Source organism: Canis aureus, chromosome 21 (genome assembly GCF_053574225.1).
Source record: "Canis aureus isolate CA01 chromosome 21, VMU_Caureus_v.1.0, whole genome shotgun sequence".
Taxonomy (NCBI): domain Eukaryota; kingdom Metazoa; phylum Chordata; class Mammalia; order Carnivora; family Canidae; genus Canis; species Canis aureus.
The window spans coordinates 36,328,594-36,353,176 of NC_135631.1; the positions used below are offsets into that span (position 1 = coordinate 36,328,594).

General features: G+C 40.1%; 1 protein-coding gene across 1 annotated transcript in view; it reads right to left on the reverse strand.

The window, feature by feature from the left end:
- The window catches only part of GNAI1 (G protein subunit alpha i1), an 80,294-nt gene extending 56,235 nt beyond the window's left edge, over positions 1 to 24,059 (reverse strand). Inside the window, exon 1 of the mRNA XM_077863873.1 lies at positions 23,875 to 24,059. Coding sequence (XP_077719999.1) covers positions 23,875 to 23,992 — 118 coding nt within the window. The 5' untranslated portion in view covers positions 23,993 to 24,059. The remainder of the gene's footprint in view (positions 1 to 23,874) is intronic.
- Positions 24,060 to 24,583: the final 524 nt, after the last annotated feature.

The following is a 24,583-nucleotide window of genomic DNA, read 5'->3' on the forward strand; positions in this document are numbered from 1 at the left end:
ATAATTTCAACTCCCAGCCCCAATACTTTTTGCAATTGTTGTTTCATTTTTCTTCCAGAGAATCTAATGCCGTATCACATAATATATATTTAACTTAAAGATCTTGTTTATAGTCAATCCCTTTTTTATCCTTTTTCAACTTTTTTACCCATTGTCTTTTTTTAAAATTCAGTTTAAACTTAGAACAAAAAACAAAAACGGTTCACTCATTTCTCTTCCTCCCTCTGTGGATAATAGCCACCAATCTGCTGTCTTTAACTAGGAGTCTATTGGGTGGGCTGGTTGGTTGACCGATTTTTAGATTCTACATATAACAGATCATTAGGCATTTGTCTTTCTTGGACTTATCTCACTTAGCATAATACCCTCAAAGTCCAACAATGTTGTCCAAATGGCAAGATTTCACTCTTTTTTATGGCTTAATAATATTCTAGTGTGCATTTGTGTGTATCATAGTTTATCCATGCATCCATTGATAGACACTTAAATTGTTTCCATATCTTGGCTACTATAATGCTATATAACTATTAGCTACTATAATGCTGCAATTAACATGGGATTGCAAGATCATACAGTTCTATTTTTAATATCCTGAAGAACCTCCATACTATTTTCTGAGGTAGCTGCACCAATTTACATTCCTACCAACAATGCACAAGGTTCCCTTTTCTCCACACCCTTGCCAACGGTTTGTTATCTCTACTCTTTTTGAGACTAGCCATTCTGATTAGTGCAAGGTGTTACCTTTTGGTTGCGATTTATATTTCCCTAGTGGTTGGTAAGTATGGTGTCTTTTCAAGTACCGAATGACCACCCACATGTCTTCTTTGGGAAAATGTCTATTTAGATCCTTTGCCCATTTTTAAATCATACTGTTTTCTGCTGTTGAATTGTAACTGTTCCTTATCTATTTTGGATATCAGCACTTTATTAGATATTTGGTTTGCATATATTTTCTCCCATTTGGTAAAGTGCCTTTCATTTTATTGATGTTTTCCTTTGCTATGCAGAGGCTTTTTAGTTTGATGTAGTCTCATTGCTTATTTTGGCTTTTGGTATCAGATTCAAACAATTATAACAAGTTTTCTTCTAGGAGTTTTACAGCTTCCAGTCTTAAATTCAAGCCTTTAATATTTTCGTTTTCTAGAGAGAGAGAGAGAGCAAGCGCACACACACATGCACATGCACTCATGTAGAGTGGGAGGTGGGTGTGCAGAGGGAGAGAGAAAATCTTAAGCATGCAGCCCACATGGGGCTCGATCTCATGAGATCATGACCTGAGCTGCAATCAAGAGGTGATGCTTAACTGAGCCATCCAGGTGCCCTGTCTTTAATCCATTTCGAATAAATTTTTTAAAAGATGTATTTGGTTTTTAGAGAAAGCGAGCAGGGAGATGGAGCAGAAGGAAAGAAGAGCAAGAACCCAAGGCAGATTCCAGGCGGAGCATAGAGCCCGATGCGTGGTTTGACTCCCTGACCCTGACATCATGACCTGAGCTGAAACCAAGAGACAGACACTAAACAGTCGGGTCCATCAAGGCGTCCCATTTTGAATTAATTTTTAGGTATAGTTTAAGAGAGTAGCCCAGTTTCACTCTTTTGCATGTCGCTGTCCAATATTCCCAACACAATTTACTGAAGACACTGGCCATTTTCCATTGTATATTTTCAACTCCTTTATCATAAATTAATCATATACGTGTGGGTTTATTTCTGGGTTCTCTCTCTTGTTCCACTGATTTAGGTGTCTTTTTTCTTTTTTTATAACAATACTATATTGTTTTGAGGACTATTGCTTTGTAACATAGTTAGAAATCAGAGAACATGATATTTCTGTTTTTCTTTTTCCACAGTGCTGTGGCTATTTGGAGTCTCTTGTGCTTCCATATACATATTTTTTCTAGTTTTGTGAAAAATGCCATTGGAGTTTTGATAGGGATGGCAATGAATCTGTAGACTACTTTGGGTAGCATGGACATTTTAACAATATTAATTCTGACAATCTGTAAGGACAGAATATCTATCTGTGTCTTCAATTTGTTTCATTAATGTCTGATAGTCTTCAATACACAGGTCTTTCACTTCCTTGGTTAAAGTTATTCCTAGTTATTTTATTCTTTTTGATGCAACTGCAAATGAGACTGTTTTATTAATTTACCTTTCTGATAGTTCATTATTAGTGTACAGAAAAGCAACAGATTTTAAGAGTTCACTTAACTAGTTATAACAGTTACATAATGGAGTCACTAGAGTTTTCTATATATAATATCATCTAATCTGTAATCTGTAAATAGTTTTACTTCTTCCTTTCCAATTTGATCCTTTTTATTTCTTTTTCTTACCTACTTGCTCTGGCTAGGATCTCCAATACCATGTTGTAGAAAAGTGGAAGAGTGGGCATCCTTGTCTTACTTCTGATCTTAGAAAAAACCTTTCAGCTTTTCACCACAGTATGAGGCTAGCTCCACAGAGGCCTTTATTATGTTGACGAGGAAGAAGTGTACTTATAATACAGACTTGGGGATTTATTTCACCCTACAAAGGATACCTTAAATCCCTCATTCACTACTAGACCCAAAGTACAACCACCTTCTCTTTTCTTGTTTTCTTCCACTTTTTACAATAGGATACATGACACGTTATAAGCACACAATATGTGCTTACAGACTACAACTTATGTATTTAAGACAGGGGAAAAGTGTCTAGGAAAATTATGCCAATGAACATGGCATTCTCAACAACCACGTCCTGCTCCAACAGTCCTTCATTAAGAGACTAAGGATAAGCTCCAACAGACTTGCCTGCTCGTACGTACATTAGCTTTCTAATAGTCTACTCAGTGACAGTGAATTTTTTTTTACTTAAACATCTAACTACATAACTCTGTTATCATTCTTTCTGGAATGCCACTGCTACTTAAAATTTCAAAACCTCAATTATAATCACTGATCTTTAATAATAAAGACACCAGCCTACTCACTGACTTTGACACCTTAATGACTAAGAGTGCAAAGTCTTAAAAACTAGACTACATAAAATATATTTAAAGAATGTAAGCACATAGGAGTTTTTGTTTAACCTTGACGAAATCATGTGATCTCAAAATAAAAACAACACTCCTAACAATCCAATTCTGAAATCACTAAAACATTTATTGTAGACCTGGCGTGCACGCATGCACACATGCATACACACCCAAAATTCATTTTTACGCTTTCTATATTGTCACAGAAATAAAGAATTAGAAATTATTTAAATTGGCAATACTATAAAAAAAATCTGTTTCGTTTTCTATGCAAGAAAAAAATAATTCAGTTATGATTAAAATGTCCAAAAAGCAAATAATTTATGTTTGATTAATAGCAACTCTAATGGTTTGTTCTTAATCATGTAAGGAGACTCAAAGCATTAAATTTCCTTTTCACCAAGGAAAGCTCAATAATTCATAAGTTTCATAATCCTACTTATTGAGTCAATAATTTTGAAAAATCTCTGTACTTTGGTTAGAAATACAACATTCAGAGACAACCCATATATAAATGAATTTTCAAAAGCATACTAAAATGGAATAAAAAACTGACCTATTTAATTTTATAATATGTAATAGGTATTTTTGCTGCACTAATATGTCTCACTAAAGATTCAACTATATTTTATAAAAATTACTTACTTTAAAAAATACTGTATTTGTAACTTAATAAACTGTACATCCCCATCTTTCACAACTAGATCCCACAAACAATTCTGGAACACAGCCCAGAAAGCTATTGCTGAGGTCAAAGCTCTAGTTACAATAATTGAAATCTTTCTAAGTTCTTGCAACTGAGAGAAAATACCACTTTCAAAGGATATTTTATAGTTTTCTCTCAAATGTAAAATGTACCCATCGTTTGCTTTACTATAAAGACAAGAACCCTAAACAATTATGTAACAATTGGACTATTACTTGTCAACCATAAACCTAAACAGCGTTACTCTAGTAAAGAATATAAATTATGATAGAAGCTTATTTATCTAAGAAGTATCCAAATAAAGAATGAAAGCGCCAGATAATTTCGGTCTGGAAATCAACATATACACTAGAGTTCACAGAATCACGTTCTATCATCCTATCCCCTGACCTCCCCCCCACACTCCTTCCAGAGCAAACTCCCAAGACTTTAGAAAAGATCAAAGCTTTATTTCTAAAGTCACTGGTTCAATGAGTTCAATCCTAGTTTACCGTAACTGTACCAAACACAAAATATGCAAATTTCACAGGGACTTAAAAACACACCCTTAACAAAACATTTACAGTCCAGAACTCAAACACAAGACATGAGAAGCATAAAAACAAAATAAAGGTGTGCCTCTTGGGATCCCTGGGTGGCGCAGCGGTTTGGCGCCTGCCTTTGGCCCAGGGCGCGATCCTGGAGACCCGGGATCGAATCCCACATCAGGCTCCGGGTGCATGGAGCCTGCTTCTCCCTCTGCCTGTGTCTCTGCCTCTCTCTCTCTCTCTCTGTGACTATCATAAATAAATTTAAAAAAAAAAATTAAAAAAAAAAAGGTGTGCCTCTCTTTATTGCTTTCTTTAAAAAAATCAGTTTAGTGAGTATACAAACCTAATTTCCATAAAGCTTATATAAGCTGGCTGCATGAAATGTTTCTAAGAATTACAGTGTAGGAAACAGAAGAGATGGCACAAAAGAAGGTTAAGAAAACTAGACAATTTTCTAAACGCAAGGAAATAAAGCATCTTCAGTTCAAGAAAAAGTTTTTCCTCTCCTTCTTGCCCATGGCGCAAAAGACAGATTTCTTTTGTGGTTTCTGAAGTACCCAGGGCCCTGTTTCAGGATGGTAAGGCCATTAACTAGTATGACCTCTCAGAATAAACTGACCAGAAGCACTCCTTTTTATATTTAAGATATTTTAGCATTTTGGATGGAATAAGCAGTCTATGCAAGACACCTAGGAGTTGTTTATTAATCATCTCTTTTTCTTCAATTGTAACAAAGCAAGAGTACCACCAACATATTCCTGGCTAACTGGCAGAAAGGGAAATGGTCTTATCTTCAATTTGATAATCAGACCTATCAGTGTTTAAACAGACTTCCCAAATTATTAGACAGATACTGTACAAGCATAACTACAGCTTCCCAATTTTGAAGATACACACATTATAATCAAAACCTTAAATTGGGAATGTAAAGCTGTGTATTATGCCTTTGTCAAAGAAAAAAAGGATACTAAATTAAAATGAATACTTGGCTCTTTCTGAAGAGTACATCTGACATGACAAGCTTGATTAATTTAATCGGCCCTCTTAGAGTCTGTCATCATCATGCTGGGGCCACTTTGTGAATGATAGAGATATTTTTACATTGCGGCACACCTTGAAAAAATATTTTAGTTACTTTGGTTAATGGGGAAGTCATTGACACAGAAAAAATCTAAAATATAATAATCCACATTTAATTCTTTGGTAAATATAGATTGAACTCTTTCTTCAAAGATTTAGGATATTTAGCTGCATCTCTATTTTTAAAATATATTCCATTTTACATTTGAAATATTTCAGCCCTAGATAAAGATATAAGAGATGAGATTGACTCTATACTAATCCCAGATTATATCGTGTAGTTGGTTTCTCTCATTTTTAAAAAACAAAACACTGACACTATTTTAATGTACAGTAGGAGTTAAGAAAAATTCAGTTAAAACACTTGATTATATATCAGTTAGTACTGGTATTTTAAGTTATAGTTACTAACTCTTCCAACATAAGATATAACTAATTTATTCAACCGACATTTACTGAATGTCTACTCTTTACCAGACTCTGTTCCCCTAAGGGAGGAAAAATACCTTTAACTTAACAAATGCAAAAGCCCACTTACTGCAAGGATAGAAGCTTACTTTAGATCTAACCGTAATAAGTACTTGACAAGCAATATATGAAGAGGGTTAAGAACCTGGAATTTGATGAGAAGATAGGACGGAGCCTGGTCACTTACTAGTAGTATAACCTTGGGCAAATTACTTATCTATCTAAGCCTCAATTTCGATTTCCTACTTTGCAACAAGAGATTAATATTACCTACCCCAGTTCTAACAATTGAAGAAACAGGGTTTATGAAAGAGAAATGAGGAGAGGCAATAAAAGAATGAAGAACATAAATATAAAAGTAATCAACTCAATATAAACATTTCAATCTAATATTGTTTGTGCCCTTTAGTAGTGAAAGTACTGAATAGTTAACATCTCTGAACTTGAAATTCAAGTGCCTGCCCCTCCTTGTTAAGTTCAAAGCCCACCCCCAGCATTTACTGCCCCCATAACTAATGTTTCCTTTTGCTTTATTTTGCCACTACACTCCTTGAGGGCAGGACCCATGTTTGACACATGTCTGGGTCCACACGCTTGACATAGTGCACAGGAGACAGTAGCTGATTTAACATTTATTGAATGATACCGCATTAAGGTCCAGAGAGATTTTCCTCATGTATAAAATCAGGCTACATGGTAGGAACATCACTGAGCCTTATGATTCATGATACTCACAGATGATTCCTCAATGAGGCACTTATTCCAAAGAAGGTGGGAGCACCACGGGAATGAGGGTTTTACAACAGCTCACTTACAGAAAGTGGAGGACAGAATTGAGACATCTTGTGGCATTTGGTAGTACAGGCAGGCCAAATGCAAAAACAGTCTCTACTGGATTCATATCATAATCAGCACAGAACAAGTAATGTTCATAACAACTGTATAGTTTTGTAGATTTCTAATTTGTCTTTATGACTGCTTAGAATTTTGAAATGTATGATTTTTACACTTATTTACGTGCTGAGTAATTGTAATACAGTTAAGTGATAGCATAATATATGTAAGTCAATATGAGGAATCTGTAAGAATTGTTTCCTCCTTATTAAAGACATAGATATTACTCAACTTTGACAAACACTGGGCCAAACTCAGCTCATAAATACATGTGGGCAGGACTGGAAATTGCTAAGGATGAAAAGGTATTCCTAGAGAGAAGAACAGCATGAGCAAGAGTATCACAGATAAGAAAGTATGGAATGTACCCAGAGTTTGCCAAGGGAGAGTCATGGGAAATATGGAAAGGCTAGGTGGAAGCCAAACCACAAAACTCTCCTGTTTATACTAATAAACAGGTGATATTCTGTAAATAATCGGAATTACTAAAGACTTCTGAGAAATTACTGATAAGATCAAAGCTGTCATTTAGGAGGATTAATTTAGAATGAAAGGCGGAAAGTGTGTAGGTGGGAAGACCAGGGAGGTGGGAAGACCAATATTACAGAAGATTAATTTATGTGAAAATGGAAGGAAGAGGAGGATGGACAAGGCAATGGAAATGAGAGTAAACATGGCTTGGGAAATAACCCGATGTGGGAGCACGGAAAACGAAGATGCCAAAATTGCTACAAATTAGCCTATAATAACAAAACTTGTCTACTTATGAAATATTTCAGTCATACAAATTATCCAGAAAATAATAGAACATCTGTCCATTCAGGATCCTGTTTAAGATAAAACATTACAGTGCCCTGGACAGCCCTCCCTCGTCTACTTCCCTTTTTACCCCCCAAAATGGCCAGCACTCTGATTCTGATGTTTAGCCTCCCCATGCACTTCCTCATACTTCTGCTAGTATGTTCTACCTATAAACATATGATACAGTTTTGGATATTTTTTAACTTTATATGGAAGTGTCAGAGTATATCATCTTGCAAACTGCATATTTAACATTGCCACTGAGATTTATCACACAATTTCTCTGTATATTTCATTTGCATAATTGTATAGAGTTCATTTTTTGTTGTTTTAAAGATTTATTTATTTATTCCTGAGACGCACAAACCGAGAGAGAGGCAGAGACATAGGCAGAGGGTGAAGCAGGCTCCTTGCAGGGAGCTGGATGTGGGACTCGATCCTGGATCCAGGGATCACGACCTGAGCCCAAGGTAGGCGCCCAACCGCTGAGCCACCCAGGTGCCCCGAGTATGTCATTTTTAACATATACCCTATTCATTCTCTCACATTTATTCATATACGATGGTGAATAATTTAGGCTATTTTAAATTCTGCTACTACTAGCAATATTGCAGGGAACTTTTTTTTTGGTACAACTACTATACTTTCCCTGGAGTCTATACATGGGGGGGAGGGGATTACTACATTGAAGGGATGTGTATCTTTACCCAAAAGCTTGTAGCAATTGATGTTCCCACTGAAAAGGATATTAAAGATGTCCAGGTCAGCATTTGGTGTTGTCTGATTCTGATAGGCGTGAAATGGTATCTCATTTTATTTTGCACTTCCATCATAACAGGTTGTACATAGTATGCTTTTTGCCCCACTTTGTTTATGGTGCACAGGTCATCAATGTTAACATGAATGAAATAATCAATTTTGTCTACAAAAGTTTACATTTTTTTCCTTGTTGAGGAAAGTCTTCTCTATTGCCGATGAAAAGGTTCTCAGGTCATATATTCTAAATGCATATATAATTAACTTAATACAATAATATCATTTGTCAAAATCACTCAAGGCATATTTAAGCAATTCTAAATCTTCCTACTGAACTTGAAGAAAAACAAGCAATTTCTGTCCAAAGTAATAAAATCAAGAAGCACACACAAGAGGGGACGTTATATGGAACAAATATGCAAAGTTTTACAGGGCAGGTTCTGATGAATCTCAAAATGGACCAGACTCACTTCTTTAGAAGAGACAGTCCTTCCACCACCCCTCTGCAAATTAGATTGCAGATTAAAGTAACAATGTGAAGTCATTTTTACTCATCAGTTTAGTACAGATAATTACAAGAACCCTCAATGCTAATGAAGGTGAGGTGAAACAGCAGCCTCACATGACACCTGCAGGGGTAGAAACCAGAACGTGCAGGAAAAGCAATCTAGCTGTACACATCGTTAAGTCCCAACTTTTAACTCAAGAACTTAAGGAAATAATCAGGAATATAGGTGATGATATATGCATAAAATACAGTCATCATGGTATAATATCCGATTATAAAACTAAAAGACCTCAATTTTCAACATCAGTGTGATTCAATAAATTATGGAAGATCTGTAAGATGATCACTATGTAGGCACTAAACTTGAGATATGTTGAAAATATTTAATGATGGGTAAATATATAAGCCACAGAAGTACACGGTTATCGATATACAGTACCATGTCAACTATTCAAGATGCACAGAGGAAAGAAACTTACTCAAAGGTTTATTTTCCCAAATGTTCAAAGAACACATGCAATACTCAATAACTAGACAATCAGCCTTTGAAAATAATTAGATATTGGAAAAAACCAGAGCAATGCCTAGACACTCTTCCCACAATAAAATATATATAATCACAGATATTCAAGTTACTTTGAGATATCAGTAACATCTCAGGTAAGGCTCAAGACTACACGACACAAAACATGCAGGACAATGAACATAAACGCCACCGCCGATGGAACAGTCTGATAGAAAAAGCCACTTCTTTGTTGTTTAGGTATAATGAACTATTTTTTGATACTAGATGTAACACAGGCTTGGAGGCAGCACCAAACGTTTCTGTTTAACGGAGTCTGGTAGCCCTTTCCTCCCTTGGCTTCCTGAGGAGCAGGTGCCAGGGCCCCGCATTTCTCTCCCACCAGAGCTGCCCAGACCACAGGGGAGCGAGGATTTGACCAAAAGGTAGCTCGATCTCCACCTGCCAAAGGTTGAGGACTGTACATGCAGGGACAAAAAGTTGAGATGGGCAGATCAGAGTTGTCTGATTTTGGAAAACCAGGTATGAGTTTGAGGCAGTGAATGATATAACCTGGGCATAAGACTTAACAGAGTGTGGAAATCAGAAGCCAGGAAGGAAACCGCCACGGCAAGGCCGTCAGCTCCAGAGCCAAAGGCATCGTCTGGTTCCGAACCCATCAGCTTTAATGTTTGTCTTCTTTGGGTTTCCCTTGAGCTGTGTCATAAAACACTCTCTGTTGGAGCTAGCTCGAGGGGTGTCTCTTCCTAAGACAGAAAAAGCCTTATCTATAAACAGAGGCACCCCTCACACACTTTCCATGCCACATGTTTACCATACCTACCAGCACATATGCCATTGTTATCAGAGAATAATATGTAAATGTTAAATAGAAAAATAGAAGAGGACGAAAAACTTTGTGAATATTTTCTGTGCAAGAAAGTTGCAGAATGTATGTTTTATGAAGTCTCTAAACTGAAGTTATCACACTACTGCTGTATTTAAGTATGAAACAATCTTGGATCTGCACCATATAATCCATTGTTACAAGAGACATATTCAGAATAACAGAATCACAATATAAGAACAGAAATGCTCCAGCTGAATGCTTCCATTTAAGGCACACACATATCAAGTTTTAGAATCTCAAACTAATCCCTGAAAATGCTGCAAAGATAAATGACAAATATGTTATTAAAAGACCACCTTTCTTAAATCACAGACTACGTAAGAGAGAAATAAATGACAAGTAAGTGCCATCTCTATATTCTCACTCAAAACGTCGTATCAGATGCGCTGGATATCTTCATTGCAAACGTATGATATTTAATGATATTAAATGATTAAATGATATTTAATGATTTTTTGATTGATATTTAATGATTAAAATAATAAATCTAAATAATCTTAACTTTCAGAAATCCAGACAAACCATTATGCCAAACAATTTCTAGATACCACACGACTCTGAAAACGTTAAAGTTGATTTCTTAACCTAGTCCCCCAGGTGTATGGATCCATTTTTAAAAATGTTATAGCATTTTCTACTTTTATTCAGGGAAAAAAAAAGTGAGTCATCTAAAAGACTTATTCTGATGCTTGAATATTCTAACATTTTTGGTTTTGTTTTTTTTTAAAACAACATTTGTTCACTGATGAAGACAAAACATCCACATACACCCAAATACAATTTACACAAGTCTATGGATTATAGAGCTTAAGTTCTGTTGACTGGCTCTCCAAACATAGCCACTACTCAGATTCTGTTAGAGCTTTCTATTCCTCAGAACTACTCTTTTTATACTGGCTACATTTTATAGTAGAGTTTAAGTCATCTCAAATGTGACTGCTAGGGACCCCTGGGTGGCTCAGTGGTTAGGCGTCTGCCTTCAGCCCAGGGTGTGATCCTGGAGACCGCTTCGGGCTTCCTGCATGGAGCCTGCTTTTCTCTCTGTCTCTGTCTATGTCTCTGCCTCTCTCTGTGTCTCTCATTAATAAATTCTTGAAAAAAAAAAAAAAGGGACTGCTAAAAATCCCTTGGGCTGCAGTGTTGGTTGATAACTTTTCAAGAAATTAGTCCTAAAATTCTAAGTATCTCCATGCACACAGTATAAGTTACTTTGGAATTCCTTACTTATTCCTTGCTCTGAAAGCTTTTGAATAGTTTTCGGCAAAAAGCAATAAAATTCAGCCTGATGTATAAAATGCAATCATCCAAAACAAAGTTGAAATGATTTACTACGAAGCTACAGTAAGACAAAAAGAGAGAAGAAACCCAGAGCTCATTTTCTTAAACTTATTAGTAAACAAGCCGAAATAACCATATTGCTTTAATCCTATAGTAAAACACTTAAAGAATGTTTCCTCTATTTTAATTAATAACAGCTTCTCAAAGACTGTTTCATTTCCAGATACCTAGATAATGCAGGCCATACAGTTGGCCTCTATAAATATTTGTTGAATGAATTTACACATTTCGTAAGAACCAGGTGTCATAACTAACTTGAAGTTAGGGCTAACCAGCAAACGAAAGCAGAAGTGATAGATCATTTATGAGATATTTAATCACAAAATGTTTCATATTTTGTAGTACTTGTCAGTAAATATGAGTGTAAAGGATCGTTTTCTAGGATCAGAAATGCCTTTTAAAGGCAATGGAAATCACCTTGTATGTAGTCAGATTAGGAGAGATGAGGTTACATAACAACAGTATGATCAATTATTTCAAGACCAATGACTGTAAACTTTCTCAGAGTTTGCAACCGCCCTTTATTTACTTCCGAGAAAAGAATGTCATCATGAACATTACCAGCTGAAAATGTTCATAAAAACATATTTATAAGGTCACACTCAACCTGACCTTGAATAATCATATCATCAAAAGAAGAAGTCCACTTTAAAAATTCTTGCTAAGTACACAGAAGATTCATTATGACTAATTATAGTTTTTGATCACTCTCCAGGAAGTGCATGTTTCCATGTAAGATAATATCAAGAAGTTTTTCTCAAAATGTGCTACTAAAAAACCATTTCAGGTTAACTTTAAGAGCTTAACTATATAAGTCTGATAGGCTTTGCATATGCATGTGCACACAGGCATGTGTATAAATTACAGTGAGCTCTTACTTTGTGCAAAGCACTGTTTTTAATACCTTATAGACGAGGTTATAGGAGATTTCGTGAATGTGGCAAAGAGAGGATAAGTCTTGAAAAACGTTTATCCAATGGATAAATGGAAAAGATCCAGGAGGATCACCTACTTTAGGACTCTGCGGCCCAAAATATGGACCAGCCCGGTGATCAGCTGCAAAGGCAGCCCGAAGGCCTGTGAGAAATGCGGGATCTCAGGCTCCATCCCAGACCCAGAATGAAAATCTACATTTTAAAATACTCCAGCTTATTTCCACGCTTACTGAAGTTTGAATTTAAGAAGAGCTGCTCTGGGAAAATAAGGTGAGCACACCTGGACCAGCAAAAGCATATGATAAGGACAGTGTGAAAAAAATCTAACCTCAGAGCAGGGATGCAAAGAACAATAGAGGATATAACATGAGGAATTTTTTAAAATTACAGATGTGTTTTTCTCTCTTCTCCTCTGCTCTTACATGCATAATGGGAGAAGAGGTCGACAGGATTTATTAGTGCCATCAGATGAAAATGAGGAGCACAGGTGGCTTACTTTCCAGGCATCACAGGGCAGAGACCCTGGCAGCCACAGGGCAGCTGGTGGCCTAGTGGCAACTGCAGAAGGCAGCTAGGGATGAGAGAGGCTGGGAGTCCCCTCTACCTTGCTCTCCTCTCTTTGAGCCACAGCTTCAGAGGTGAACAGTATGTCAGAAAAGATGAAGAGATTGCTCAAGGCAGAGAGGCCTGTTTGAGGTCCTGGGAGAAGAGCCACCTCAGCATGAACACCCCCAAGGAGCCTGGAGGAAAAGGCTGGCTAAGCAGAAGAACAGCTGAAGTCATCTCTTGGTGGCACACTGGCACCACTGCAAGATGGACAGGATATGGAATTTACCATATGCTTGATGGGACCAAGAAGACAGGTGTTCAAGGCAGCCAAAAGCCTGGCTACTAATACTGGCTCTGCAGCCGAGGGCTGCCCAGGAAACACAGGGATCAAGAGGTCCACAGCATCCAGGAGACACAAAGGAGGGCCAAGACAGTAAGAGGGATGGTCCCGGCTGTGAACAGAATGAGACGTAAGAGACCAATAAGCAGTGCATGCTGGCAGGCAAGCAAAAAACTGGCTGCCAGGACCAGGGGCACCAGGGCAGTACTGGGAGAGCCAATCCCCCCTCCACTCACACACATTCGCACCCACGTGTGCACGCACACACACACTCACATATGCCTCAGAAGCACAGACCACATGAGCAAAGGGTGGCAGGAGGCAAAAAGCCTGCACAGCAATGAAGGGAAACCTTACATTCAACGTTGCTGGATGAGAAAAAAAAGTGAAACAGGAAAATAAGCAAAATATTCAAAAACAAAGCTGATGGAGCTTTTGACGGAGTGTGAAAGCAAATAAGAAATCAAGGATCAGTGGGGCCACCAATAAAACAGAGGCAACAGGGAGAAGGAGGAAGCAGCTGAGTAAGTGGGTGAGAGAGGATGCCTTCTGCTTTGGAACACTGTGTTAATAAGGTAAGTGAAGGACATCTGCCCTCTACTCTAACCCTGAGAGACGAAGAAGAAAATTATAGCCAACGTGGGGTGCACGTGATTCACAGAGACGATGTGCTGGTTAATATGTGCTGGCAATAAAAAAAAATTACTAGAGGACACAATCTACCAACCGTGAAATACAGTCAAGACCCTACAACTATCTGAACCCTAAGAATTTTATAAAGATTTCATAAAGAAAAAAAAAAGATTTCATAAAGAGACTATGAATTAAGTACGGTAGGATGAAAGTGACTTTTTTAAAAAGCTAGAAAAACAAGTATCACTAATAAAATTAAAAACTTGATTTATTAAAAGGCAGATCAGTTTACCACTAGATAGAGAAGGTGAACTAAAGGATATATATAAGTAACACGAAAAGATAAGGAGATTTGAAAAAATTGCAGAGGCACTTGGGTGGCTCAGTTGATTTAAGCATCTGCCTTTGGCTTGGGTCATGATCCCAGGGTCCTGGGATGGAGCCCCTGAACCCCAAGTCAGTCCTTGGGCCCCTGGCTCCTCCCCTGCCCCTCCCCCACTCCTGCACACGTGCTCACTCGCTTTCTCAAATATATAAATAAAACCTTCACAAAAATGAGAAAAGAGACAGGAAGTTAGAATGAGAAGCTTGACCTAATTATAAAAGAAAATCCAGAAGACAGAGACCAACCATAAAATAATCTCTAAAAAAATATATTCCTGTGGGTTATAGGAGTGCCTCTTTTATTTCTCAATACTCCTATATAATTGAAAAAATATTTTAAAGAAAAAGGAATTTAAAGAGTGAATAGAAAAAGTGGGCACGGGGTGACTCAGTGCTTGAGCGTCTGCCTTTTGCTCAGGTCTTGATCCCAGGATCCTGGGATCGAGTCCCACGTTGGGCTCCCCACGGGGAGGCTGCTTCTCCCTCTGCCTGTGTCTCTGCCTCTCTGCGTCTCTCGTGAATAAAAAAATAAAATCTTTTAAAAAAGTGACAAAGTAAAAATAGGAATGCAGCCTATTTTAAAAAATTTAGATGAAAAATGAGAGGTTAAAAATGATTTAAGGAGAGTATGAACAGTTTTGCTTGTATTTTATTATTTTTAATGCTGGACTGACTTAAGAATGTTTATGGACCAGGGCACTGTAGTTTTTAGAGAAATGTGAAGATGGCAGAGAGAACCAGGGTACATGAAAGGTTCTGGGAGGCAAGAGAGGATGAGTGAGGGGGGAGGCGGTACGCAGCACTGGCCCCGATGAGCACCAGCTCATCAGTTCCAGAAACTTAACTGACCAGAGTGACGACTGGTTACAGTCACAGCACATCCCTTGCGTATAATTCTTGATCCTGTTGCTGATTACATGGACTGCTCAGGTTGTGAAAACTCAACAGATCAATTTTAAATTGCACTGAAATAAATGTAAACGTTACTCCTGAAATTAGATTAACTTCAGAACTACCAATAAAAATGCAGTTTTCTTCTAATTCCCATTATATTATATTGATCTTAGGTGCCATTTCATTACAGATCCCATGTTTAGCTGTCAAATAAAAGCTATGTGCCCAAACAAAAAAAACATACGATATAGATAAGTAAATTAGTAGAAAAACTTTTAGACTGTGCCTTAGAAAATCACAGTAAACAAAAGGAACTTCCAGGTAATTTAAGCCTAAGTGTTAAAAGACTTCACTGCAATAGTGAAGTAAAAGACACAAAAACTATCAGAGTCAATGCTTCGTTGTTTCTATATCAAGGCTAAGACCACTTTTCAAGAGGTGCTCCTTCTCTCTCAAAAGTAAATTCATGGTAATTTTGGAGTTTTATTAGGAATCTGTTTGAGTCATCAGTACAGAAAGTTTCAAAAAGGTTTTTAAATTTGTGGGAAGTAATCATAAATTCCCCAGAGAGATGGCACATTCATTTCAGTCAACTCAAATGATGTTTCATGACTTAACACTAACAGCCTTGTTTTATTTTCAAGGAAGATAAAAGGAAAGTTTGCAGGAAATTATTACATTTATTCTAAAAAATGGGTAATAAAAGAGAAAAAATACCTCTAACTCTTTTGTAAAGTTTTCCAATTACTTGAAATCCACTCTCTCTAGAATTCCTAACACAACACAGTTATTTACCTGGTCTTTTCCCAATGGGGATACTGTTAACAGAAAGCCAAGTCCTACAAGGATGTCATGGTTGAATCAGAAACTAGTAATTAAGACTGATTTTATACTTTTTGATATCTTTGCTATGTACATACATACCCTTTGCTAAGAAGAGCCAACAAAAGGATTCAATGACCATACATGGATCAAACTGGAAGGAGACAGAGAAGGCTGACTCCAAAGAATCTCTGAAGTATTTATCGTAACAGCTTATATTTATTAAGAACTTCTGTGCCATGTATTATTCTCAGCACTCTGGAGGTATTGGCTTACTTTGTCCCCCAGTCCTACGAGGTAGGTACATTTATTATCTGGAATTTATGGAAAAGAAAATTAAAGCTTAAAGAATTAGGATAACTTGCCCAAGTTCTCAAGGAAAACATTTTCCTGCCAGAGTTCTAGGTCAACCGTCTTTTCCTGTGCAGCAAGTCTCTGGACAGAGCTAAACAAACCCTGGAGGGCCAAAATTCCTTATATGTGGAAAATGTAAGAAAACGAAGCTATAGAGAGCAAAGTCTCTTCTAGATTACAGGTTTCTATATAATACAGAGTGTACAGCCAGCCAGGATCAAAAAATAAGCTCAGAAATGCACGGAAATAGACAGATTTATAACCACAGTAATTTCTGAAAGGTATGTGACGTCCACCCTCATCTCCGATCAACAATGAAGACCCCAATGTTAAAGCTTACCTCCCTACCTCCCCTCACAGCTATTACTATACCATGTCTTCCCTATGTCGCCATTATGAGGAATTATTTTTAGGTACATATTTTATTTCCCTATGTAAATCATAAAGTCTCCTAAGGATTTGGTAAACCTAAGGTATACCTCAAAACCAAAAAATATACAACGCCCTTTGCAAATGTCATCAATGATAATTCTTGCCACTTAAGGATAGGCAAGACATAAAGAATACACTGTGGTCAGTTTCTGAGCATCCTACTGGCTCCAGAAAGCCAAAGTTACAATCTTACTGCCCCGCTGTGATAGATATGCTGGTGAGCATTCATGCGATGCCACCTTGTATGACTGTATGCAGTTTAAGAAAGCTCTCAAATAACATGGGAAATAGCAGTACAACAATCCTGTTGAAAACAAAGTGTCTGGAATACACAAATATAGAAATCACGTTTCACTCTACACCTAACATACCCACAGTCATATCTTTCTGACCATGCAACAATAATTAAGTACCCTAAATTAATTTCAGTTTATAGAAGATAGTAATAATATAGTAGGTATTACTTACTCTAACCAGCAAGATATAAAAGAAATAAATGAGAATACACTGGGCCAAAACTCATTAAAATTACTCAAGGCACAAGAAAAAAATGTACCAACTTTTTCACTTTAAAAGACTATTAGTTAAAATTAATGTTCAATAATTTACCTAGTCATTTAAACAACATTTATGGAAGGACTACTCTGTGCCTTTAGATGATAAACAAGTCGAACTGGATTCCTGCTCTGAGGAAGCCAGCCCCACAGAGAGGCACAACAGACAATAAAAAAGTAAATGCACAAGATGATTTCAAAATGGTATAATTAGGAAGGGAGAGGAAGGAAGACAGATTTAGACTGGAAGGTCAGGAAAAACTTCACTGAGGCGGAGGCAAACAAAAATAAAAGTCTTATTTTTTAACACTTATGTCTGGAATGAAATACCATGGGTTCAACATGAAGCACTAGAACCTGGTGATTTTGCTGTTACCACGAGAGTCACAGGCAAAGGACTGAAGAAAATGAAATTCTAATCATTCTGCATGCTCTAAAGTTATACATGAGATTATCAAGGAGGATATCAGGAAGTGGGGTGCTGCAGCAAAAAAAAAAAAAAAAAACACTAAAAATGCAGAAATGTGTTTGGAATCAGGTACCAGGCAGAGGCTGAAATCTTGAGGAGCGTGGTAGCAAGAGCCTGTACTGCCCCAATGTGCTACTGGAACTATAGATGCCAACACCCATGTGAATATGTATTAGAGAAAACCTACATGGAGATCCCAGGAAACCTACATGGAGATCCCAGGAAACCTACATGGAGATGCCAGGAAACAGGCTGCCGCAGGACACATGGACTCTAACTGTGCTGCCGGTGAGGACGTGGTTGCAAAGGAGAACGTGATGTGCTCAACTAGCAGAAAGGGACCCTTGCTGCCTAGTGGCAGGGAGCCCAAGTGAATTTCGTCCCGCGGGTGGGAGAACAGAGCGTGAGCTCAGGACTGGGATATCAGAGGAGAAGACTCCCAAGTAAACCCTTGGAAGGTCCAGGCTGTTTCCTTCCTCGCGGGTTACAGTAAAACGGGACAGGAAGCAAAGATAAATTAAGAGACTCCAAAATGACAGAATGCTGTTAGGTCACAATAATTCTAGAGGCAAGAAACCAGCTGATAGAATTACTCAGCTGCAAACGTGCCACCTTCCCTGCCGAAGGAAGGGTGGAGCGAGCACCCAGAAGGCCGAGCCGGGTCACAGGCTTACCCCCAGGCCTTGAAACCTAAGTTTGCAAAGTGCAGAGGACGGGACAACTCCCTTTTTTTTTTTTTTTTTTTGTTCTACTTTCTTTTTGAACAGGCTTATCTATCTTATTAGAGAAGCAGAGGACAGGTTCTCAAGTTTCACTGGTTCACAGGTAGAGATGCGTTTTGGCCCAGGCTGGCCCAGCCCCAGAAGCCCACGCAAACTGAGGTACAGGAGATCCTGGGCACCGCTGATGATGTACTGGGTGGAGACTGTGGGAGATGCTGGGATTCGGTAAATGCATTTTACATAAATCTTTGGCAGCCAGAGGGCAGACTGTGGGAGGCAGAATAATAGCTCCCAACGATGCCCATGTCCCAATCCCTGGAACCTGCGAACACGTCACCCTACGTGGCAAAAGGAACTGCGGAGATGTGATTAAGGCAAGTCTCCCGAGGCGAGGTAGGTAGGTGGCCGGAATCATCCAGGGGGACCCAATGTAATCACAGGGTCCTTGTAAGTAAAAGGAGGCAACACAGGAGCAATGCATTGGGAGAAAGCCTCTACCAGCCATGGCTGGTTCTGCAGATGGAGAAAGATCCCCATGAGCCAATGAAAGCAGACAGCGCCTAACCAGAGGATGGGAAAGGCAAAGAAAAAGATTCTCCTGTGAGTTCTCCCGAGCAAATGAGTCCTGCGGACATCCTGATCCTAGCCTGATGAAACCTGGCCTTCTGACCTCCAGGAATGTACACTTAATACGTTATACTTTATTTTAAGCCACTAAATTTATGGAATGGACATTCACTTTAAAACTAATTTTGGCCTATTTCTGCTAAGATTTTTAATTAGCATTTAACATGTTATAACAGGAGCCAGTCTACGCACTACAAGATTAGGCACTGTTGACCTTAGTTCATTAGGCTCAAATGCCATCTGGGATCTCAGCTTCACCAATGTCACGCTGTGGGAAGTCACACATTGGGTAACTGGATGCCAGAACATGTGACCAAAAAATATGTGACCTAGAAGTGCAACAAATACATCCAGGTCCTCCCATGGGAATTTGTGGTCGCTTAAACTTTCCAAGGCTGAGGCCCACATTAACAAAAACATTAAGATCGTGGTTGGATGTTCACCTTTTGTTTAAAAAATTACAGCAATCTTTCTCAGGTTTAAATAACATCTCCCACTAAATCCTGTAAGGTAGGCATTATATTTCCAAACATCTTCAACTAAATTCTCTAACACAGGCATTATACTTCCTATCATGGATACGTTTAACAAGACTCATGCTCTTTACTTATGGCTAAAAGAGGCCAAAAATAAAGGTCACAAAATGAGAGCTGTACAAAAGAAAAGAAAAAACTTAAGGAATGACACTACAACTGCAACTTAGCAAACTATCCCCCAATGAATATCCACTGTCATCTTCTCTAACAAATAATACAACTCGTAAAAAGTTCTCACAAAAATCGGAAACAATTCTTAAACCAATATGCTTTTAGATACCACGTGCTTCTTTTGGTCATCACATACTGTTAACATTCCTTTTTGGTTTACTTTGTTTGGCTGGGTAATTATTTATTCCCATCAATACTGAAAATGGCAAAGTATATGGTTTATATTCTAGGGGAAGTCCTAATTCTATACAAGGTATTAACATAATTAGGAATTAATTAAGCACACGACAAAGTGGATGGCTGTTAGGGATGGATACAAATCCAACTTAGAATGATCCTGCCCCTGAAGTGCTCACACCAGTCAGAGAAACAGGCAGGGCACAGGGCTAAACAACACTAGAAACCAGAGTGCAATATGCTTCGCCATATGCCAACCGTTCCTATCTGGAGGAGGAGGGTACCCTGAGGAAAAGAGCGTAAGGATGCAGGGAAACGAGGCCTGGAAGAAAGTTTTTATTGTGCAGGCAATGGAGAAGTCAACAAAGGTTTCTGAGCAAGGAATGAGGATGATAGGAAGGGTAGGCTAGATGCAAAAGACAGAAGCAGGAAAGTCTTCTGGAATTAGCCTGCCTGAGGCATCGGAGAACTTGAAACTGCAAATTTTAAGAATGAGAAACAGAAGATACAGAAAAATCAGCCCTTTCAAAAGACACTTTAACACCACCTGTAGTGCCCACATTGTAATTGTTAATATTAAGGTAGGGGAGTGAGAGAGAAGCACAGAACCCATGTTCAAATACCAGGTCCATTTATTCAAGGAAACAGACTTTCTGACATCTAAGATCCTGAGCCAATGCTAAGGAAATAGCTAAAGCAATTCGAAATCCAAACTCCTGCAATGCCAGAATTTCCCAACTAAGGAAGTCACAGGGCAAGTTTAAAGGAAACAAAAAAGATTAATGATGTAGCTTCTCGAAGAGCTGGTTGCTGGCTCCAATGGAAAAATAATCACCAAGCAGAAGAGATCTTATCCCTCACCTAATTTTCACTCAACCTACAATATTTAAAACAAACCACAGAAAGAGATAGGGTGTGGGCTTTGTGAGGATAGCGGAGTACAGAGGACAGTGAGGTGGACTAAAGGAGATTTAAAATAATTTTAGAGTAGAATGATTTATGAAGAATGAATGAATGTTTAACTTCTGTAAATCTAACCCTCTACATCTTTGAAAATCATACCAATATTTAATTAATACCCATATGTGCAATATAGTCCCACTGAAAACACAGCCAAAACCTAATGATGTAGCCCTTAAAACAATGAGAGACCATAACATCCTCAAAGGTATGACTATAAGAAATGTATTCCCCTCAGGCAATTGGCCATCTCTAATGGAAAGAAACGGTCATTATAAAAATAAGTTTTTCTATTTAGGATTATCATTCCCATACCAATGCCTGAAAACTAAACCTAAAGACTTGAACCACTCAAACCCTGACCTAATTTCCTTTAGGTCAATGATTAAACTAAGTCCCTCTTTTTGAAGGCCTAATTCACTGCTCCTAACATGGATAGTAAAATATATGATTTAAAAAAAATTAATTATAATAGACAGTACCATTTTTTTTTTTTACTAATAATGTGCATCTCATACCTGAATCTCTCAACCCAGATGTCTAAAAGACGATACATATATGCCTCAAGAAAAAAAAAAAATGCAGGGACGCCTGAGAGGATCAGCGGTTACAGCGTGATCCCAGGGTCCTGGGCTCAGGACCTTTGGCTCAGGGCGTGATCCCGGGGTCCTGGGATGAGTCCCACATCGGGCTCCCTGCAGGGAGGAGCCTGCTTCTCCCTCTGCCTCTGCCCCTGCCTCTCTGTGTCTCTCATGAAAAAAAAAAATGAAATCTTTTTTAAAAATGCAATATAATGAACTATTTACTATCTTAAATATACTTTGGATGCTTTTTGCCTTAAATGGAATTCATGTAATGAAAAAAACTAAAATAATTAAGAGGAAGATGACCTGATATAAATGGAAGTGACAATGGTTATAGACCACCTAGAAAACCATTTTCTATTTCTATTTGATTCAGTTGTGTTTTATTTGGGACGATTTCATCGAGCTACTTACACATTTGACTTTAAACATCTAAAAAAGAACCGAAGGTCAAAACTTCACTGCTAAAGACAAATTAGGGAAAAAAAAATGTTTTGAAACATTTCAAGAATAACATTTACGAAATAAGCCAGCATTTTGTTTATAGGAACTAGAGTGCTGGGACCCTGGGCAAAAGGGTAGAGTAGGACTAAAATAAGGAGTAAGGAGGAGAGCTGGGCCAACAAGACAGGGGTGCAAAGGATTTCTACAGAGAGAGGAGATGCAAGGGGAAAAGCAAAACACTAGAGAAAACATAGCTGATGGAATCCAGTTACCTAAAAAAATTTTAAAAATCATTCTGAAATCTAACATTGCTGGTACAGAAAAACAAAAATCTCATAATGTCTTCTGAAAATCATGACTCTTCTACACCCTCCTCCTCACTCTCACTATAGCTGGTTGTAGAGGTGCAACTTTTACTTCCACCTCACCCATTGAGCTATTCCTGTCCATGCAGGCGCTGCTCATCAGAGGTTAATCTTTACCCCCAGGGGACTCTCCCGACTATCTGGAGACATTTTCAAGGATCAAAGGTTGAGGGCGGGCGCTGCTACTGGAATCCCGTGGGCAGATGCCAGAGAACACCACGGATGCTACACATCCCACAACCTGCAAGACAGCCTGCCCAACAAAGAACCACCCAGCCTAAGACGCCCATAGAGCTAACGTTTGAGAAACACCGACCTCTTCCAAACAGAAGCAAACACCAACTCCTCTGACTTTTATCCCAGCCCATCCCTTTCCAACAGACATCTAATGAAAGCATCAAACGACAGCAGAGGACTCCTTTTCCAATGGCTCTAAACATGGTGGATGGCTGGCTCAAAACTGGGGTCACAGGGAATCCACGGAAAGGACGTATCAGAGCAGGAGTGCAGAAACTGCAGGGAAAGAACTTTGGGATCTTCCTTTTGTTTCCTTTATGTCTCAGGCACATTCCCAGCACAAGCGGACCACCTACCTGTTTCCCTGTCAAGGTGTGATTCTTCTATGCTCCATACACTGAAAATACACTGACCTCCGCCAAATATGGTATTTCTTGTTAACATAAAAACTTAGGTAAACAGCGCTAACTGAGAAAGATCTATACTGGGGACAAGGGTGAAGAAAACCAAGCAGGTCTTTAAGATGCAAAGTTATTTCACAGCTTGCTAGCAAAATGACTCAGATCATTATTACTTTTAGTCATGCCAAGTTTGCTGCTTCTAAGCCTACTAGTAATGGAGAAAAAAAAAAAAAACCACCATTTTTTCCTGCAGTCATTAAACCAATGAGACAGGAGCTTACTGAAAACAGGTTTGTGTAATATTTCTTTTATTATGGCTGGTGTAAAGCAGAAGCAGTCGCTGCTGGGGCAAATGAAGGTTCTGAGAAACCTTGCACCTGCCTAAGTAGCCATAGGGTGCATGTGAGCTGGGGGAGGGGGGGGCAGGGAACAAAAGAAACCCCAAGTCAGATCCACAAATCCTACGCTGTGGGCATTTTCCTAATGCATCCTCCCGTCAAAACCCTGGCTTACTCTTTTTTTGTTTTTTGGCTCTTTCCGAAAGCTGGAGCAGAGCTCCGCAGCGCGCGTCTCCGGGACGCCAGCCCCGAGCACCCGCAGCAGCCCGGCCCGGGGAGGGCGCTCGGGCCCCGCAGGACGCGCCCCGGGCCCGCGCGGCGCAGGTCGGGGTCGGGGCCGGGGCCGGGGTCGGGGCCGGGGTCGGGGTCCGGGCGGGGTCCGGGCGGGGTCGCGGGGTCCCGAGGTCCCGAGGTCCCGGGGCGCTCACCGAGCAGCAGCAGCTTGACCTCGCGCGCCGCCTTCTCGCCGTCCTCCCGCAGGTTGCGGTCGATCATCTTGCTGCGCTCCACCGCCGCCTTGTCCTCGGCGCTCAGCGTGCAGCCCATGGTGCCGCCGCCGCCGCCGCCGCCGCTCCTCCGGCTCCCGGGCCGGCGCCCCAGCGAGCTGCCCCCGCCCCGCCGCCCGCCGCCCGCCGCCCGCCGCCCGCTCCCGCAGCGCCGCGCCAACTCCCGCTGCCCCGCGCGAGCCCCGCCGCCCGCCGCCGCCGCCAGCGCCCGAGCCCAGCCCAGCCCAGCCCAGCCCGAGCCCAGCCCCAGCCCCAGCCCCAGCCCGGCGTCCGCGCCGCCGCGGCCCCGCCCCGCCCCGCCCCCCGCGCCCCCGCCCCGCCCCGCCCCCCGCGACCACTCCCGGGCGCGCTCCCGCGCACGTGCCCCGGACAGCGCCCCTCGCACGGGCGCGCGCCCCCCCCCCTACCCCGAACCCCCGGCCGGAGCCGACCTGCCCCCGGGCGGCCGCGGGCGGCGCCGAAGTTGGGAGCCGGGAAAGGCCGCCGGGCGTGGGAGCCTGCGCCGCCGCCGCGCGGGGCCGGGGTAAGGGGCTGCCGGCCTGGGGGGTGTGGGCGACGGGGGCAGCTGAGGGGGGCGGGGGGAGAGGGAGCAGAGAGGAGGGGAAGCGGGGGGGGGGGGGACAGGGAGGAG